The sequence below is a fragment of the Rhinatrema bivittatum genome, chromosome 4 (genome assembly GCF_901001135.1).
Source record: "Rhinatrema bivittatum chromosome 4, aRhiBiv1.1, whole genome shotgun sequence".
Taxonomy (NCBI): Eukaryota; Metazoa; Chordata; class Amphibia; order Gymnophiona; family Rhinatrematidae; genus Rhinatrema; species Rhinatrema bivittatum.
Window position 1 is genome coordinate 27,793,349 of NC_042618.1, and position 21,538 is coordinate 27,814,886.

General features: G+C 44.8%; 1 protein-coding gene across 2 annotated transcripts in view; it reads left to right on the plus strand.

Moving 5' to 3' along the window:
- Nucleotides 1-16,053, plus strand: part of AK7 (adenylate kinase 7) — a 180,332-nt gene extending 164,279 nt beyond the window's left edge. For both annotated transcript variants that reach the window (XM_029597899.1, XM_029597898.1), the window contains exons 14-18: nt 1,885-1,950; nt 2,476-2,673; nt 3,500-3,720; nt 4,085-4,243; nt 15,742-16,053. In XM_029597899.1, coding sequence (XP_029453759.1) covers nt 1,885-1,950; nt 2,476-2,673; nt 3,500-3,720; nt 4,085-4,243; nt 15,742-15,789 — 692 coding nt within the window. In that variant the 3' untranslated portion in view covers nt 15,790-16,053. The remainder of the gene's footprint in view (nt 1-1,884; nt 1,951-2,475; nt 2,674-3,499; nt 3,721-4,084; nt 4,244-15,741) is intronic.
- The last annotated feature ends 5,485 nt before the right edge of the window (nt 16,054-21,538 follow it).

A 21,538-nucleotide genomic window follows, 5' to 3' on the forward strand; every position in this document is an offset into this window, starting at 1 on the left:
GAGAAAACCAGTATTATGTGCCTCCAGCAGATGGTAGGCCAGCTGGTGGTGCAGCAGGATTTTTGTTTAGTCTGCCTCCTGCTTGAAGGGTTTTAGGCATTGGTTAGATTATTTTTTCTTGGGCCAGGTACATGGTTTCAACCAGAGTAGTGCACCCTTTGAAGGCTCCCTGTCCCAGAAGGGACTGGGAGTTCTTTTAAGGATTGCAAACTGGTTAAAAAAAAACAACCAGAAAACTGAGAGTAGGATTAAATGGCCAGTTTTCTCAGTGGAAAAAGGGAAACAGTGGAGTGCCTCAGGGATCTGTACTTGGACCGGTGCTTTTTAATATATTTATAAATGATCTGGAAAGAGGTAGGACGAATGAGGGGATCAAATTTGCAGATGACTCAAAATTATTCAGAGTAGTTAAATCACAAGTGGATTGTGATAAATTGCAGGAGGACTTAACGAGACTGGAAGAATGGGTGTCCAAATGGCAGATGAAATTTACTGTGGACAAGTGCAAGGTGGTGCATATAGGGAAAAATAATGCATGCTGTAGATACATAGTGTTAGGTTCCATATTAGGAGCTACCACCCAGGAAAAAGATTTAGGCATCATAGTGGATAACACATTGAAATCGTTGGCTCAGTGTGCTGCAGCAGTCAAAAAAGCAAACAGAATGTTAGGAATTATTAGGAAGGGAATGGTTAATAAAACGGAAAGTGTCATAATGCCTCTATAACGCTCCATGGTGAGACCACACCTTGAATTCTGTGTACAATTCTGGTCGCCGCATCTCAAAAAAGATATAATTGCGATGGAGAAGGTACAGAGAAGGGCTACCAAAATGATAAAGGGGATGGAACAGCTCCCCTATGAGGAAAGACTAAAGAGGTTAGGGCTCTTCAGCTTGGAGAAGAGACAGCTGAAGGCGGATTTGTTGGAGGTCTATAAAATCATGGGAGGATTAGAAAGAGTAAATGTGAATCAGTATTTACTCTTTCAGATAAGAGGACTAGGGGTCATTCCATGAAGTTATCAAGTAGCTCATTTAAAACAAATTGGAGAAAATTCTTTTTCACTCCATGTACAATTAAGCTCCTATGGAGCAGTAGCAACATGTGCACACTGGCGATCCCTTCCCTGGTACAGCGGCAAATGGCCGCCGTACTGGCCGCCTCCAGTCCCGCTCCTCCCCGCTTCCCAGACCACCCCTTTCATTCGGCCTGGCACGTCTGCACATAACAGGAGATATGTGCGTGGCTGGGCCCCTTTGAATATGCGTTTGGAACGCGAAAGGCCCGGCCACATGCTTAACCCCCCATTTTCCACACACGCAACATTTTAAAAATCTACCCACTGCTATTACTGGCATCAGTAGCATGGGATCTGCTTAGAGTTTGAGTACTTGTAGCCTGGATTTGCCACTGTTGGAAACAGGATGCTGGGCTTGATGGACCCTTGGTCTGACCCAATATGGCAACTTCTTATGTTCTTAATTTTGAAGTGTCATTTTGCATTTTTTATCACATTAATATGTTTTGGTTAGTGCTTTGTCATAGATATACTGGGTTTCTCTGTACTGCACCACCTCAATATAGTGGTGATGGGGTCACTGAGAAAGCTGTATATTCTGCCTCTGTCTGCTGGGAGAGAAACATAAACTCACCTGTATGGACTGGTGTGGCAGGATTCATGGAAAGAAAATTAACAGGTTATAAAATTTCTCCTTTTATATAGTCCATTATGGAGAACATGCACAGCTGTATTATTTACAATGGCCCCCTAGCACTTCCCAGTCTTCATTGGAAGAGTCAGCTCAACTGTCCCTTGCTCAGTGTTTAGGTAATTGTTTGGAATATGGGAACCTCTTTTAAAGTGCTGTCTTTCTGCTTTAGTTGGTGAAGATGAGATAGAAGAAGAAAGTGGAAAAGCATTCCACTGTGATAAAACCATCATTCCTGGTGAGTGACCATTTTCAGAGAGGAAGCTCTCGTTCATCTCTTTCAGCTTATCAAGATACCAGGCAGCCTTTCCAGATTTTGTTCATGTTTTATTTAGATTTTGACAAGAAACTTTTTAAAAGGAGCGACTAAAAGGAGATGTAGGTCTGGTTATGAAAACATTGGATCCTTGTGAAAACCCATTTGGTGCAGACCCCATTTTGGCTTATCGCACTTCACATGAAAACATTTGGGGGTTTTGCAATCTTCCAGCCACAGGTGTTCGATACACACCTGACCAGCAATGAGAATTAAATAATACTTACTGAGCTGCAATGTGCCATTAAAGTGTTACAGAACTGCTTTTCTTTCAAATCCATTTTACAAAAGAAGAAGAATAAGGCACGCTGAGGAAGTGTGAGAATTCTAAAATGACATTTCCTGGGATGTTGAAGGTATGCGTCGCTTTGAAATGCAGGAGAGAAGCTGAAATATACACAGCTCGAACTGCTTGCTATTCTAACCATGAAAAACTTTATTTCACAGATCATGTGATTTTTCTGGACGCTCCTGACGAATTCCTTAAACACCGAGTGATGAATCTTCCTGAGAGTGTTGTTGCTGGGACTCATTATACTCAGGATCGATTTTTAAGGAGCCTGATGCAATTCAGGGAGATAAACACAGAGGATGAGACTATTCTAAACTATTTTGATGAACTTGAAATCCATCCACAGCACATAGGTATCAAATAGAATCAGAAGGAAACTCAACAGAATTAGAAATTCCCTAGGCTGTTAGTAAAGTTGATAGGTGTGTATTTTTGGTCTTCGGAGGGAGTTTTTATGTGGGTCTTATATGTAGGGGTGTGAGGCACAACAGATTAAAACTGTGAAGAGAGCTTTTGTGGACATGCAGAATATGGGAAGAGTTGTGTGACTTTAAAAGAAATGGTTGTGTGAGAAACTACATTGTATGAGTGGAGTTGATGGATTAATGGGGGTGAATAAGTTGGGGGAAGCCAAGAGTACAGAGGGGAGAAAAAGTAGGAAGGGGCAGCAAAATGGGGGCAGGCCAAGTAGATGGGGATGGAAAAGGCTTGAGAGACTCAGTGGAGAAAATGTGAATAAAGGGAGAGATTTTTGCTAAAAAAAAAAAAAAAAGTACATGCAGAGATTTGAAATTGTCATCTACACATGTACTTTTCCTCCTCCAACTTAAACACATCCCCAAGAATGCTTCCATCCTGTCAATGTGCTAAAAAGGTGCTCATTTTAGAGCCGCATTGAGGGAGGGCAGTTCTCAGATAGCCAATTGCTGTGGTAAAATACTTTGAAAATGTTCCTCCCCAGGAAGCAGTGAGACTGCAGGGCTGCTTGGAGACTCCGGCCAAGTTAACAGAAGGGGAAAAAATGCTGCAGATCAAATTCTGTGAGCTTTGCATAGCTGCTGAATTGGGCAGAAGAAAAGGTGTAACAAGTCATGTTGCTGGCAACAGATAAAGTCATTTCCTCTACTACCCTAAGCAACTGATGTTCCCCCTGTCTTCTGGATTGTTTTCCTTATAAAGATGTGTCGAAGGATGATGACCCGAAGTACAGTGACACACAGAAACACATTATCCAGGCAATTGGGGAACCACACAACTATGGTTTGACACCGGAAGAATTGGAGGAGAAGGAGCGCAGAGCAGCAGAGGAGCACCTCGCTATGGAAGCAACAGCAAAAGCCGATCGTGAACGCAGGGAGGCAGAGGAGGCAGCTGAAAAGTTTGCACGCTGGGAGGAGTGGGTATGTTTTCATCGACTAAAGGCAGGCTGAAAAATCAGAAGCTTTAGTTAAAAACCCAGAACTAGATTTTACTCTTGCCAAATAGATGAAATAATACTGAACAATTTTTTTTAACTATTTAGGATAAAGGAAATATTTTTGGGCTCCTGATGCATTGTCTTGAAAAGGTTTCAATTTTTCCTCACTTAGCATACATTTTATAGTAGGAGATATTTGCTTCTCATTGACTTTGAGGGATATCCAAGCCATTGAGTAAGGAGTTGTGGTTAGCCAGACATGAAAAGTTTGATTATTGACTTGTCTTAGGTTACTGTGACTTGTTGAATTGCTATAATAATGTTTGCTTTGCATGGGTATTTTGAAGAGTAAACGAATGGAAGAAGTGAAGAGACAGGAAAGAGAGTTGCTTGAGGCCCAGTCCATTCCTCTGAGGAACTATTTAATGAAGAACGTCATGCCCACCCTAATTCAGGGGCTGAGTGAGTGCTGCAAGATCCGGCCCGAAGATCCAATTGATTTTTTGGTAAGAACATACCTACGCTCTTTGAATGGCAAAGCCAAAAGCAAGCAGTGCATCCGCATAGAGACTGAGCTGTTAGCAAAAAAGAAAAAAGAAAAGGTAGGGGACTTTAAAAAACCCAACCAAGTATCTCCTTAAAAGCACTTTGTTCATGTGGGGCCCCAGTATTCAAAGATATCCAGTTATCTAAATTATCTGGATATAACTTATCTGGATAACTTAGAAGGAATATTCAGCAGCAGGGGCTATACTGCTGAATATAATTGGATAATTTCTAGTTAGCTGGATAAGTTATCTCTGGATAACTTTAGACCTGCTATTGAGCAAGTCTAACTTATTTGGTGAACTTAACAGGATAAGGCTGAATATAGAAACTCATCTGGTTAAGATAACTGGCTAAATTGCTGTGCCTCAATCTGCCCATTGCCCGCTCTGGAGATATCTGGCTATCTACTTATCTGGCTAATTGGTGGCTGCTGAACATAGATGGATATTCAGTAACTACCACTTAGCCAGATAAGTCCCTATTTATCCATCTACGTAGCACTAAATATTGGCCTCAGTATCATTAAAGATAAGAACTTACAGCACTATCACAGTGTACATGTTGTGAGTCCTTATTGATTATGGGCTCGATTCACTCAAATTCAAGACTAGAAAAATGTATGGCTAAAAAATAACATGCAAATTGAAAATCAGGATACAATTATTTTAGGTTAAAAAATAAAGCAAAATAAAACATAGCTCTGAGCAAGGTTAAAATATATGAAAATATCAACGTCAAGGGAGGGATCCCCTCATAGGATGTGGGGGATGTGTCGGATGCCCACGATATAAAGGGCACATTCTCTGAATCCCTGCGTCTAATCACCTTACCCAGATGATACTCGAACACCTAATTGCTCCTGGCTTAGAAGTCCTGTGTGTCTTTAAAAAAACAACTAAATTATTCAGTTTTTCAGACCAGCCTCTACTCTGACATAAATAATACATTATTAGGGCTTCTGTTCTTAGGTTTTTATAAAATTGTAACTTTAGGTGTTTATTTTCCAGCTAATTAGGGGATTTTTGAATGTATAAAAAGTGCTTATCATGTTTTCACAGCACAAGTGTTATTGCTGATTAACTTTTCTGGTTACATTAAATACATACACTTATGCAGCTGAAGAGTTAGCATGGAAAAGGCAAAAAAACCAGAGTGAGGGACCCAGCCAGATAAAAGCAGGATAACAGAGTACTAGGGGAAGTGGTGTTTTTCCAGTGTTTGTCCAATAAATACCTATTTATTTTTTTGCATCAGGGTGTTCTACTTGTATTTATCAACTAAAACCTAAAATCAGAATCCCTAACATTATCAGCCCCATTACAATATACATGAATTGTGGGCTACTGTGAAGGGAGGGCTAGCAGGGGAACTGTGTGTAAGGTATTCCAGGCTGCTTTTGGCAAAGGAGCAGAAGGGTGGGTGACTGCACAGCCTGAAGCAAGACTTGTTTCTCAGTAACACAAAACTACATGCAGTCATTATAAACAAATCATAAAGACAAAATTACACACTAATACAGCATATTACAAAAGATGGACTCAAACCAATCAGCTTTTTGTTTCCTATGACCTGAACCATCTGGGAATAGCACTAGTTAAGCATACCTTGTCTAACTAGTTAGCTGCGTGCATTCATCACTGCTATGACTTAGCAGGATTACAAATCCCAGATTCTGTTAAAGCTCATCTTTGAGTTGTATCCATTCAAGATATCTGTAACGCTGCAACTTAGTCTTCAGTTCATAACTTCACTTTCCTAGTGTGTAGCAGATGGACTCAGGACCAATGGGTATAGTGTACTCCTGATAGCAGTAGATGACTGATCAGATTTCAATCTGACATCAGCCCTAGTACATATACCCCTGCAGGAAGTGCAGCTCTTCAATATTTTCCGTCTCCATAGCAGTTAGGGACTCTATGCACACTCGCACAGCGTTAGAGTAATTTTACCAAAGAAAACCAAAATAAGAAGAAATATTACCTCTACAGACGAGCCCCACTCTCCTGCTGTGACACCCCTTGGGTCCCTCCCCCAGTTGAGAATTCCCGAGGTGATTTCCGCGAACCTTCGGAGGTAAGCTTCGGTCCAGCAGCCGACCCAGCGGTGACCTAGCCCCCGACATCGGATGAGGCTGAGAGGCAGCGGGTGCAACTTTGAGCGCGGTGGTGAATGTATTTTCCCTCTCCCCCCCCGCAGCCGGAGACCGTCCGGAACAAGACCCGGAAGCCCCGAGACAAGGTAAGGTAGAAATCTATTTAAAAGTCTCCGGTCTCCGAAGCTCGAGGAATCGCACAGGTCGCCAGCCGGCACCAGTGCCACCGGGTTGATCTGCCCTAGCAGGGCTAGACCCCGGTCTGATCCGAGGGTCCTCCCATGTGGACACCCTCCGAGGTGGTCGCCGTCACCATTTTGATCTGCTCGCCGCCCTGTCTGCCGTTCCAATCCGTGCGCACAGAGCCGAGCTGTGCGCACAATGTTGCGCCGTGCGCACAAGTGACACACATAGCCACATGCTTACTGTGCCAGGTGCATAACCTCGATCTGTGCGCATAACAGCGCGCACTTCTCACTGAGCACGCACCAAACCTGAGCGCACAACTGTATCTTACACGCACAAGCCATGGCACCACCAGAAAAGAAACTCAAAGCTCAGGGCCTTTGTCCAGCATGCCACATTAGAGCTGCACAACATGAGGAGGCCACAGCCCTGTGTATACAGTGCGAAGAGGCCCTAGGGGATCCAACTTATGGCCCTCCCCAGCCGGTACCGGGTTCCAGCCTCTCGAGCAGTACGCTGGACCTAGTACTGCACAGCGGGACCCCCCCCCCTCAAATGGGGCTCCCCAGGGACATGGCACCCCTTAGTCTAGACCCAGCGTCTACCTCCTGGGTGGAATTCTTCAAAGGTCTGCATACCTTCGTCCACATGCAACCGGGGCCTCCTATAATACAGCCACAAGCTCCACCAGAGGACCTCAACATCCCGGATCCATCTATGCCTAGGGAAGTGATCTCACCGCCCAGAAGCTCCACCTTCAGGGACACAGACAACTCTGATGAGGATTCAGAGCCCCTAGAGGAAGGGGAACTGCCTTCGGGGACAGAGCCCCACCGAACTTGGGAGTCCGGTTCGACACCAAAAAAGACAAGGTCATCCTGACACCAGCAAGGAGATCAAAACTGATGACCCAGTTGCGAACCCTGTTGAGCGAACTTCGCCCAACAGCATGGGATTACCTACAAGTCCTCAGCCTCATGGCATCCACACTGGAAGTAGTGCCATGGGCACGAGCTCACATGAGACCCCTACAACGCTCACTACTATCACGATGGAATCCACTGTCCCAGAACTACACCGTACGTCTTCAGCTCCTGGACAGAGTTCAAGCCCAACTATGGTGGTGGCTACAAGAAGGCCATCTGAACCAGGGAACAAGACTATCCTCACTAACCTGGATCCTGCTCACCACTTCTTCACCAAGGATGAGCTTCCAGACCTGGTCACACACAGCTTAAAAGAGCTTGCTATCCCGGGCACAAGTGCCTCGGGGGAACCTAAGACAAACCCACTACTAGAGGGACTCCGTCAGACCTCCCGCCATTTCCCACTATTACAAGCCATCCAGCAACTAATTGACCTGGAATGGGATGCCCCAGAAACTACGTTCAAAGGGGGCTGGGCTCTGGCAGCCATGTACCCTCTGGACCCAGCCGCCAAAGATCTCTTGGCATGTCTGAAAGTGGATGCCATGGTCTGCGCGGTTTCGAAGCGAAGTACTATCCCGGTGGAGGGAGGAGCAGCACTCAAGGATGCTCAAGACAGACATCTGGAATCTATCCTCAAACAGTCCTTTGACGTCTCCACTATGTCTTTACAGATCGCAGCCTGCTGCGCCACGTTGACATGTGCCTGCTTAGCACAGACCAGGAACAACACTCCTGGGGAGGCCCTGGAACAAGCAGTATCATTCCTTGTGGACGCTGCTTCTGATCTGGTACGCACCGCAGCTAGAGGAGTATCATCCGCCGTGGCAGCCAGAAGACAAATCTGGCTCCAAAACTGGTCGGCCGACGCATCCTCCAAAACAAGCTCACAAGAATGCCTTTCAAGGGAACACTCCTGTTCGGAAGCGAACTAGAGAAACTAGCCAACAAATGGGGTGAGTCCCCACTGCCGCAGCTACCGGAGGACAAGAATAAGAGAAACCAGCGATCCTTCCCCCGAACCTCCAGGGGCAGATGATCACAGCGCTTCAACCCATATAAAAGCTCATATCAAGTGGCCCGCCCCGCAGGCCGGAGCCAGTCCTTTTGGAACAAGCATAACAAAAGGGGAGCCAGCTCGGGCTCAAGCCCCAGCCGCACTCCACAATGAAAATCAGCCGACCCGTCCAAAGGAAGAAGCCATAGGGGGCAGATTTGCCCTATTTTACCAAAGATGGGTTGAGATAACTTCAGACAAGTGGGTCCTATCCATCATTCGAGAGGGATATTACCTAGATTTCCACCACTTCCCTCTGGACAAGTTTGTGGAATCTCCCTGCCATGACCCTTCCAAGAGGATGGCAGTGGAAGCTACACTGACCAGATTGCTAGCCTTAGAGTCTATAACACCGGTGTCCCCACAACAAATAAATACTGGACATTATTCCATCTATTTTATCGTCCCCAAGAAAGAAAGAATGTTCAGACCCATCCTGGACCTCAAGTTTCTCCTTTCCTCCAGAGTATACATATTTAGGTCCTTCAACTTCTCCTCATAAGTCATTTGATGGAGACATCCCACCATTTTGGTCACCCTTCTCTGGACCGCTTCCAACCTGTCTCTGTCCCTTTTGAGATATTGTCTCCAGAAGAGAGGGCGGGAGGTTATTCCAGAGATAGATACCCCCATCTATATCTTAATCCCTTTTCAGTTCCCTTTTTTGCTAAAACCAATGATAGAGAAAGAGAAGCAGTTAACTTAACTCTGTGTAAAGTTTCTGTCAGTGGATAGCTCCCCTTCTGCCTCTGCTTCTCCTTCCTCCTTTCCTTCCATGTGTTTCTATAGTGGGACTGCTGTTGGCACTGGCACTCTGGAACCTGGAACTTCTCATGTCAGGGAACTCCCCCCATTTATAGCACCTGGTCACATTATGGGAAATCTGCTGAGTCACTCTGGACCAGCCTGTTCTTGCTCATGTTCTCTCAGAAATTGAGTACTGGGAATTCTGGGAGTTGTAGTTCCCTTTGGCAACCATATTAGCTTTTCTTTATATTGCCAGGTAACTTGATCCTGTCTACCAGTGCATTATTTATGCAGGGACTATCATGAATACTACTAATCCATCACAATATATTAAAGAAGCACCAGTCCAAATACAGATCCCTGAAGCACTCCGATGTTTACCTTTTTCACTGAGAAAACTGGCCATTTAATCCTACTCTCTGTTTCCTGTTTTTTTAGCCAGTTTGCAATCCACAAAAGGACATCGCCTCCTATCCCATGACTTTTTAGGTTTTTTGGAAGCCTCTCATGAGGGACTTGCTCAAAACACCTTCTGAAAATCCAAATACACTACATTTACCGGTTCACCTCAACATTTTTATCAACTCCTTCAAAAAATGTAGCAGATTTGTGAGGCAAGACTTCCCTTGGGTAAATCCATGCTGGCTGTATCCCATTAAACCATGACTATCTATTTGTTCTGTGATTTTGTTCTTTAGAATAGTTTCCACGATTTTTCCCAGCACTAAAGTCAGGCTCACCAATCTATAGCTTCCAGCATCACTCTTGGAGCCCTTTTTAAATATCGGGGTTACATTGGCCACCATCCCATCTTCAGGTACATTGGACGATACATTACAAATTACTAGTAATAGATCTGAAATTTCATTTTTCATAACCCTGGGTGTATACCATCGAGTTCAGGTGATTTGCTACTCTTCAATTTGCCAATTTGGCCTACTACATCTTTCAGGCTCACAATGATTTGTTTCAATTTTTCTGAATCATCACTATTTAATACCATTTCCAGCATGGATATCTCCTCAACATCCTCATTAGTAAACACCAAAGCAAAGAATTAATTTAGTCTTTCCTAAATGCCCCTTTAACACCTCAATCATCTAATGGTCCAACTGATTACCTTGCAAGCTTCCTACTTTGGATATATTTTTTAAAGATTTTATTTACAGCCAACTTCTTTTCAAATTCTCTCTTAGCCTGTATTATCAATGTTTTACATTTAACTTGCCAGTGCTTATGCTTTTTCCTATTTTCTTCAGATGGATCCTTCCAATTTTTGAAGGAAATTCTTTTGGCTAAAATAGCCTCTTTCACCCTGCCTTTTAAGCATGCTGGCAGTCATTTGGCCTTCTTTCCACATTTCTTAATGCATGGAATACATCTGGACTGCGCTTCTAAGATGGTATTTTTAAACAATGTCCACGCCTGTTGTACACCCTTAATCTTTGTAGCTACACCTTTCAGGTTTTTTTTCTATTTTCCTCATTTTATCAAAAGTCTCCCTTTTGAAAGTTTAGAGCTACAGCTATAGATTTCCAAAAGGGAATATTTGATCAAATGAGGAAAATAGTTAGAAAAAACATTAAAATGAGCAGCTTTAAAGGATATGTGTGAAATAGTAGGAATAAGGGCAAATGACAAGACCTCTCCTGGGAGGGCATTCCAGGCATCCACCACCCTTTCCATGAAGAAATAGTTCCTGACATTGTTCTTGAGTCTTTGCCCATAGAGTTTCATATTGTAACCCTTAGTTTTTCAGCTTCCTTTCCATTGGAAATGATTTGATTTTTGTGCATAATTCCTTTCATGTTGTAACGTCTGGTTGGTCGTATGATGGTCCCGTAACTGGCTGCACTCACTCCCGTTCCCACTGCCTGGAATCATCACTGACATGGTTGGGTTGCCACCTTGTCACTCCTCTTTCAGACCCTCCTAGGCATGCGAACACGCATTGCACTGCTAGTGAAGGTCCCTGCGGTGGGAAACATCTTTGCTGGTGCCCAGGGATGATTTCACACAGCTGGGTATTTAAACTCAAGCCACGCTACAAGCCAATGCCTCAGCAACAGGTCCTCCTGCCTAGCCTGCAGTGCATTTTGCTTCATGTTCCTGCCTTGTCTCAGCTCCTGCCTTGATACATCCCAACTCCTGTCCTGTCTTGTTTCTAGTCCTGCTTGTTCCTGTCCTTCTCCATTTCTCCAGCCATGTTCCAGCTCCTACCTTGCCTTCTGGTCTAGCCCTTATCCACCTGTGTCTTGTCTCCCTCTGCCTGATTTCTGGTTCTGTCCTCAGCCTTGGATTCCAGTTACTCTACCTGATCTCCACCTGCCCTGACCTCTGCCTGGACCTTGACGCTGATCTCCGCCTGTCTTGACCTCTTCTTGAACCTAGACACTGCTTGCCTGCCAACTGCCCTGACCTTGGCCTGTTTCCAGACTCTGCCTATTCACTCTCTACAGGACCCTCGCCTAAGCCCTGCTGGGCCCTGGAACCCAAAGACTCCACCTCTGGGGAACGGGGTTGGAATAGGTCCCAGTTAAACCATGTCTACCTGCTGTCAGTGTGGGCCTAGCACGTTCACCTGCCAGGATGCATCAACCACGCCACAGCCCAGGGCTCACACTCTGTGACACATGAATATGAATGTCTCAATGTATCATATCTCTCCTACCTCTTCTCTCTTCCGGGGTATACATATTAAGTGTTGCGCCGGAGGTGGAACCTGGGGCCGAGGTCCGGTTGATGGAACCCATAGGAAGGGTCCTACGGGTCACCACCGTCGGCAGGTGAAGTGGGCTGATAGACGGAGGCCAGCTGGCGCTTCACCAATATCAGCCCTCGTTCCCCCTTGGGTTGAGCCTTTGGGTACCGGGGCTGGCTGGATTTAAGTGGGCCTCCGTATGTCGTCGTCGATGGGAGGATTGAGGTCAGCCCAGAGACAGCAACAGAGGAATAGTACGGTCTGTACTGGACGAGGTAGAGTCCCGGAGACCGGGTGCCAAAGGAACAAAGTCAGACAGGGGGCGCCCAAGCAAGAACAGGCTGAAGCCTGAATAGGCCAAGTCCAGGACGTAAACTGAAGAGACGTCGTAAGGCAAGCTGGAGTCAGGGCTGGCGGCAATCTGGAAGCTGTGGCAAGCAAGGCTGAGGTCTGAACGAGGAGATAGTCAAACGTAGTCAGGCAATGCAGAGGTCTGGGTCTGGAGAGAGGCAACGGAGTAGTCAGGCAAATCAGAGGTCTGGGTATGGAGAGAGGCAATGGAGTAATCAGGCAATCCAGAGGTCTGGGTCTGGAGAGAGGCAACGGAGTAGTCAGGCAATGCAGAGGTCCGGGTCTGGAGAGAGGCAACGGCATGGTCAGGTGAAGCAGAGGTCCAGGCTTGGAGAGAGTCAATGGCGTGGTCAGGCGAAGCAGAGGTCTGGGCTTGGAGAGAGTCAATGGTGTGGTCAGACAAAGCAGAGGTCGAGATCCGAGAAGGCAATCCGAAGGTAGGTGGGAGAACAGGAACACAAGAACGAAGAAACCAGGAACAGGAGTCAGCGAGGTTCAGGAACACAGGAACGAGGAGAATCCCTCAGGAAGCAACAAGTACTCGACCAGTGAGGAGACCTGTTGCAAAGGCAAAGCTAGGAAGCAAAGCTTGGGCTTATATACCGGAGTTCCACTGGCGTCATCATTTGGGGCCACGGCTCGGTTCCCGCCGCGGGCAGTGATGTGCACGTGCATGCCTAGAGAGGGGCGCGGGGCCAAGTAGCAGCGTGTCTCCACGGGCCATGCGGAGAGGCCCGACACAGAGCACCAGGAGCTGTAGCTGAACTGGAGGCACCAGGGGCGGCCCGAGGACAGAGCCGGTGGCCTACTGCTGCCAGAGACGAGGGACCAGGTGCTGGATTCACTTGACAGAGGTGAGGGGGCTGGGCTGCGGTTCTGCCGCGGCCGGCACACATAACATTAAGGTCCTTCAGTCTCATCTCATATGGCTTTCTAAACAGACCCCACACCATTCTGGTCACCTTTCTTTGGACTGATTCCATTCTGTCCTTATCCTTTTATGAGATGGTCTCCAGAACTGAACTCAGTATTCCAGATGAGGCCTCACCAAGGATCTGCACGTGGCATTATCACCTACCTTTTCCTGCTGGCTATGCCTCTTTCAATGCAGCCCAGCATGCCTTTGGTCATAGCCACTGCTTTGTCACATTGCTGTGCTACCTTCAGATTATCAGACACTATCACCATGGGATTTTGCTCCTAGTTCATGCATATAAGTCTGTCGCCCCTCAGCATGTACAACTCCTTCAGATTGCCATACCTCAAATGCATGACTCTGCACTTCTTGGCATTGAATTCCAACTGCCAAACATTCAAACACTTTTCCAGTTTTTCTAGGTCACTTGTCATTCTCTCCACTCCTTCAGGTGTGTCCACTTTGATGCTGATCTTAGTGTCATCCACAAAAAGACAAATTTGACCTTCTAATCCCTCTGCAATATCTCTCACAAAGATATAGAGCAGAACTGCTCCCAGAACTGATCTCTGAGGAACTCCAGTTATCACTCTTCTTTCTTCAGAATAGGCACCATTTAGCACTATTCACTGACATCTGTTAGTCAAACAATTTGTCATCCATTCTACCACTTTGGGACCCAGGCTTCTCATTTTATTTATGAGCCTCCTGTATGGGACCATATCAAAAGCCTTACTGAAATCCAAGTAAACTGCACTGAGCACTTTTCCTTAGTCCAATACTCTTGATACGCACTCAAAGAAATCGATCAGATCCATTTGACAGGATCTTTCTCTGGTAAAACCATGTTGCCTTGAATCCTGTAACCCACTGAATTGCAGATAGTTGATTATCCTTTCCTTTAGCAAATTCTCCATTCATTTTAGCACCACCATGGTAAGGCTAACTGGCCTGTAGTTTTCAGCCTCTTCCCTCCTACCACTTTTGTGAAGGGGGACCACCTCCACCTTTCTCTAGTTTCGAAGTACTACCCCTCAGTCCAAGGACCTTTCAGCAGATCTGCCACCATGGTGTGGAGTTGTAGCCTAGTGCTCAGAGCAATGGGCCCTGAATCAGGGAAGCCAGGGTTCAGTTCCCACTCAGGGATTGCTAAAGGCAAATTATCTCTCTCTCCAGCAAGAATAAATGCGGGGAATAACCTTTTTCCTTAACCATTAAGCCTTGCGATTCACCTTTGATGCAACTCCAACCTTAACACTCTGCATCAACGGCAGGGGGTGGCAGGAACTTCAAATCAAACAATTACCAACAAGGGCCCTGAACATGGCGGTCGATGAAACAGATAAGTATGGGAAAATAAGTGGGGGAGCTTGCTGGGCAGACTAGAAGGGCCGTTTGGTCTTTTTCTGCCATCATTTCTATGTAAATATCTATGTACATTCTATATGTTGGAAATCATAAAGTTGGTGTTTCTTATAAAACTGTTGGTTCCAGTAATGCTCCAGTGATAGGAAAGACACCCTTAATTAATAAGTGAAATCCTATGCCATTTCTCTGGAAACAAAAACAGTCATGGAATTTAAGAAGGTGTGAGATAAGCACAGAGGACCCCTAGTTAAGAAGAAATGAGGAAAAAGCCAGAGGTCAACTGAGGTATATGGCATGACATCAGGAGTGAAACTGGGAAGATTGAATGGGCTTTATGGTCCTTATCTACTGTCATATTCTATGTTCTGTGGTTCTCTAACTGCTTAAATGAATAACTCACAATAGGAACAGAGAAAATCTACTGGTAGTGTAACAAGGCGAATTCTCTGATACTTATACTAATATATAGCTTACATGTAAAATGGTATATAATGGGTGTCAGCAAGCCGGGAGTAAGTGCAAACCTGTCTGATACACTGGAGGTATCCAAAGGAAGGATAAGCTAAAAGACCGAATAATTTACCAGAGAGAGTTCGGTCTTTACATCATTCATCACCTCCGATAAGTTCCCCTGATGCAGTTTCATACGAAACGCCAGCTGATGTCAGGATTGGGGTCTTGAACTTTTGTGATTTAGTCTACACTTGAGTATAAATTGTGGTGATATTTTTGTGACATGGTGTTTAAACACATTTTTGATATGCATGTGAAAAACTAAACAAAATATTGACCTCTTTTTGAGTTGGGTGAATGATTGAGTGGTCCAGGATACCACCAGTATATCAGAGAGGTTTGCACTTGCTGACATCCACTAAACACCATTCTACATGTAAGCTGTATATTAGTATAAGTATCCGAGAATTTGCCTTTTACATTACCAGTAGATTTTCTCTGTTCCTATTGTGAGTTATCTATTGTTGTTGGAACAGAGTGTTTGGCTTATTTTTTCAGTCTTGTAACTACGTAAATGGAACGTAATACAACTGAAAACTAATATTGCACTTTAACTTAAAGCATGCTAATTTCTAAGTTTTACATCTTCTGTTTACAGGCAGAATATCTCTTCAAGTATAACCCTCAGATTGAAGAAGACATGTAAACCTCAAGTTATTACAGTATTAGATAAATATGTAGACTTTTGAGATTTATTTTAGTCATATGTTGTATGATACTTGTTTCTTAGTTTTCTTTTTCATTTGTTGCAAATAGTATTATAGGTTAAGTTTATTGTTATGTGGAATAACTTGCGCTAGGAAGTTTACATGGCACTATTTTGATTGGAGCAAAAAAAGAGAGGCTAATTTCTGACCACCATAAAATATTCAATTATAGTAAATATGATGGTTTTTCACATATAATAAAACTTAATAAATTATAACATCCTAGTTGTCTCTATTATGTCTCAACTCATGTTTATCATTCAGCACAGGGAGAAAACCTAAAAGAGTATTCTTAGCAAACGGCGAAAACTATCCCAATCATGACACTAATTTTTAAATCCAATTGTGCCCCCCACTAAAAAAAAAAAAGTGAAATTAATTATAGTGATACGTAAGTATAGATAATGTCCAGATAGGAGTGTCATTGCAGTCCATCTGAGCACTGAAAGCATAGAAGTCAATATTCAAAAAAGCTAACCCATAAATGTAGGCATTTAAGGGCCTCATTTACCTACAGTACTTGAAAAAGGCTGAAAAATGAAATATAAAGCAATAAAGAAATAAGCATTTTTCCTATAGACACAAAATAGGAAAAAAACCTTAGTAAATCAGGCCCTAAGTTAGGTGCTTAATTTCAGCCGAAGTTAGGCACTAAAGATCACTGAAAATAGATGCCTAACTTTAGGTACCTAAATGGAAGCCCTTAAATCTAAGCCTGTTAGTCGCTCGCATAACTTCAGGTTCCTAAGTTAGGCACCTAGCACTAGAAAATCAGCACTACACCCATTACTTTGTTATGCCAACTAGAATGCTCTCCTGACCCTAGTCAAAATATGCACCTAAATTTAGGTGCTCAGGGAAAATTTTCAGTTTGCCAGATCTAGGCACCTAACTGCTTAAATTAGGTACCTAGATCTTTTCAATACTGGCCTTGTAGTCACAATCTTTATAGATGTCATCTGTTAGCCCAATGAAAACATTATTTCTTCCAATTCATCACAGGGTGTACATTATAGCCACCTGTCTACAAATTGTCTGTAGACAGCCACACAATTGGGTGACGACATCCAACGGCACAAGCTGGAAAAGCTCCCTTATAGCTCAGAAAAACTGAGGTTTTACTGAGCATCCAGTACATAATCATATCTGGAAATGTTTGAGTTCTGTTCCCCCTGAGATTTGTGTAGATTAGCAGGAGGGTGGCAAGGGGCAGGGCTTGGTAGTGTAGGAAACTTTCTCTCTTATCACACCCAACACAGTTATTCTTCCTCCTCTCACCATAGTCCTCTCTTCTTTTCCCTCTGGCTGCAGTCCTTTTTCCCTCTTCCTCCAGCCTATGCAGACCACTTCTTCCCTTGCTGCTACAGATCATCCTTCTCTCTTACCACTTCTTCTTTCTTCTGCCACTGCAGCCCTTTCTTTGTCATTTTCTCCCTACATATATTCTCTCTGGTTTTCTCCCTCCTCCTTGCTGCATACTTTCTCCCAGTCCTCTTTCTTCCTACCTCCTTGATCTAAGGATTCTCAGCTCTGCTCCTCTGCCTCCTCCCAGTCAATCCCTTGCCTTCTTTCTTCCTCTAATTTGATCCAAGAATCCTCAGTGCCCTCCCTTCTTTCTATCTGCTCGAGTCCCAGTTCCACTCTCCCTCCCTCTGTTGTCCCTGCCCGATCCCGTTTTCTTCCTCTCTCCTCCAGCATGACCCCCATTCACCGGTGACTCACTAAGAGCCTTGATCCAGCCCCCTCCCCCAACATTATCAAAATCAGGCATTTGAGAGATCTGATCACTTGATCAAGCTCTTACCATCGCCTCTGCTTTTTTACTCATCTGTCTTCTCCAGTCCTCAGGCTGGCTCCAGGACCATGCTGCTGCTGTTTCAGGCAGTTCAGATCCATTTAGTACAGTACCCGCAGCCTCTTCAGAAGTACGTGAAGATGCTTGCAATGCGTGGCAGGAAGCACAGCACTGCACATTTGCTAACACACTAACATTGGCTCCAGAGCATGGCCAACATGCTGCGGCAGAAAGGAAAGCACATCATATTCTGGCCTCAATCCAATGGTGAGCCTTCGGAGGAGTGGTCATTGCTCTTGGATACAGAGGTTAACTATACTTGGGCTCCCTCATGAGTCAGCAGCCTCCATGGCTCCATTACAGGTTCTCAGTCTGCAACTCCCAGGTCCATGGGTTCAAACTCTCATCACCTCTGATATCTTGCCCTCATTTCAAGAACCTATGTTCCCAAACCCTGCACTAAGTGGTCCAGTGCTCTGCAGGACTGGTAAGTGTGGCCCCTCTCCGAAGGGAGAGTTACATAACTGTATATAATCTCCACACAGGAGCATCATTCACTGCAGTCCATCTTACCATTTGAAAGCATTGTCACACTCTTTAAAGATGTCTATATCCTAATCCAGTAAAAGATACAATTGGATCTTACCTGCTAATTAACTTTCCTTGAGTCCTGACAACCTGTGGGATTCTCCTTCCTGTCCGCAGGTGGGGCAGAGTGCAAATGCTTCCTTTCTGACATCACCACTATATAGGCTGGCCCAGCAGAGGGGAAGTCAGTCCTCTTTTGCCAAAACATGGCTCATACGTTTTGTTACCCTTCTCCTTTTTACATGTAATCTAAGGAGACTTACCAGCGTGCTACCCAGCCTGGTCCTTTGTCTGTCTCATCCATCCCCAGTGTGTGTCCCTCCCTGGCTCCTTCGAACTCTAGTCCCCTATTTCCTGCAGTTTGGGAGTTCACAAACACAAAAGAACCAAAAGAAAGAAAAATAAAATATATATAGCATACAGTAAACAAAGAAGAAAAGTAGGAGAGCAATCTCCCTTCACATCATGCAGTGCTTCCTTGCTTGACTGTCTGTCCTGTGTATCTGCTTACTTGTCCACACTTTCTTATTTTACCTTTGGGAAGGATCTGTCTGGACTTTAAGGAAAGCTAATTAGCAGGTAAGATCTAATTGCACCTTCCTCTTCTTCCTGCCAGAACAGCGAACCTGTGAAATGTACCTAAATTGTACTTATCCCGGGTAGGATCCCTAGTGCTGCCTCTAGAATACCCGAAGCAAACTTTGTCTCCTTTCTTTCGCAGAGATTCAGTCTATAATATTTCATAAACGTGTGCACCAATGCCCAAGTGGCCATCCTGCATATCTCCATGGGACTGATTGCCTTGTGTTCTGCACATGACATTGCTTGTGCTCTTGTGGAATGTGCCCATAGTCCTTAGTCCTTGTTTTTCATTAAGTAAGCTGTTGCTATCATCTCCCAGATCCAACTGGTGATCGAGGCCTTGGACACTGCCTCTCCTTTCCTGGGGCTTCCTGTCTGACTTCTTGAAGTCATTGGTCACTTCCAGGTACATCAGAAGGATCCTGCAAACATCTAAGAATCTCAAGTCTCTGTGTTTCCTTATACAATCTGCCTTCCTGAACCCTGGCAGTGTGATGGCCTGATTGAGATGAAATTCTGATAATGACTTTTAGGAGAAAGGACGGTACGGGCCTGATTGTCACCTTCGCTTTTGAAAAAGGTAAGGATCCCTGCAAGACAGCGCTTGTGTTGTAAACTTTCCTACTTGGCCCGGAAGGAAAGTTTAGACAAGGTCCCTTAATACTCGGCTTTGAATCATATTGCCATAGAATAAAACGTCTATTAGGAAACAAACTGACAAGGCAGTTTGACAATTTACGCTTCCTTTATTTGATCACATAGCATGCTAAATAGACCAGGCTGGTAGCCCAAAAATGAGGAACAAAACATTCTGTATCACAGCAGAAATTACATCTTATATGCGTAAGAGTACATTACATATCTTATTCACCTTGTCCAATAGAAATGCTAGAAGATATTTCTAACAAATCAAAATGTGTATCTCTGTCTCCTAAACAATGCTTTGCATACATGATACATCGCATGCTCTAGTGGTCAGTCTAAAAGTAGTAAACAACTTGGATAAAGGTGAACCAGTAGATTTATTTATTTATTTAACAACTTTTTTATACCGACATTCGTGGGTACATCATATCGGTTTCCATTGAACTAAGAGAAATACATGGAACAGGGACGGGTGGAGCCACAGAACGAGGAAAGCTAAACAAGGAAAAGGCAGTAGGAGCGAAAAAACTTAGGGGGTGGCAATAACAGGGAGAATAACATTATGTAAGTATATAGCAGAGAATAGAAAATAGGTAACATTAAAACATAATAATAGTTAAAGTGGAATAGCATAAAATAGGAATAAAATAAAAAGGGTGATAGGGTAGAGGATCAGTGAGAATTATGCTGGGAATGCCTGCTTGAAGAGCCAGGTCTTTAATTTTTTCCTAAATTTGTACAGGCAGGGCTCAATGCAAAGTTCAGCTGGTAGAGTATTCCAGTGTGTGGGACCTGCAACTGAAAGGGCTCGTTCCCTCGTAGAGGAGAGATGGGTGCTCTTAAGGAAGGGGGCCTTTGTGGGTGGTTCTAGCGGGGCGGTTATGGAGGGTGAATCGCAGGGGCTCTTCAAGCCAGTTGGAGTTGTGGTTGTATAGAGTTTTGAGGATAATGGTTAAGGTTTTGAAAAGGATACGAGAGGGTATGGGGAGCCAATGAAGTTCTTTGAGTACAGGGGTTATGTGGTTGAATTTGTGGGAATTCGTAAGAGTTCTGGCAAACGCATTTTGCAGCATTTGAAGAGGTTTGATGGTAGCGTATGGAAGGCCCAGAAGTAGGGAGTTGCAGTAGTCCATCATAGATGTGGTGTATTTGGATTTTTAGAAGACATTTCTAAGAAAACTAAAAAGTCATGAGATAGGAGGAGATGTCCTTTTGTGGATTGCAAAACTGGTTAAAAGACAGGAAACAGAGAGTAGGATTAAATGGTCAGTTTTCACAGTGGAAAAGGGTAAACAGTGGAGTGCCTCAGGGATCTGTACTTGGACCTCTGCTTTTCAATATATATATAAACTAGCCGTTAAGCCTGTTAAAATGGGTGAGATTCCCTTTTCCTTCCATCCTCTCTCACCTCACCTCTCTCACCTCATCTACAACCCCTTCCCTCTCCCAGCCCTCCTCCACTCTTTTTTCTCTTCTCCAGAACTTCTTACCCTTCCCACTTGTTCAGTCATATCCTCTTCCCTTCCCCTCTCACCTTCCCTTTTCTTCCCCTTCTCCCCTCTCCCTCAGCCCTCCTCCACTCCCTTTTTCTCTACTCCACTTTACCCTCCCCACTTACATCCTCTTCCTTCCCCTCCCACCTCCTCCACAACCCCGTCCCTCTCCCTCAGCCCTCCTCCACTCCCTCTTCTTCTCTCTGGCCCACCTGACACTTAGATACTGCCGCCGCTGCTTCATGGGAGGTCTCCGGGGGTCTCTCTCTTGCGCGCACCTCTCCACCGGGCTCGTTGCTGGCCTGCCCGACGCTCGGTGATGAGGCGCGCACGAGAGAGAGACTCCCGGCGACCTCCCATTTCTGTGTCTGTGCCGCCGCCGCTGCTTCTCCCCGTGGGAGAGAGACCCCCCGGAGACCTCCTGTGCTGCCGCCGCTGCTCCTTCTCACCATTTCCAAGACTGCTGTCCGCTGGGCTCCCCTCTGACCAATGTGCTCTCGCGCATGCGCAGTAGAGCTGCTCTCTACTACGCGTTTGTGGCACGTCGGTCCAAGCCCATTTATATGGTAAATGATCTAGAAAGAG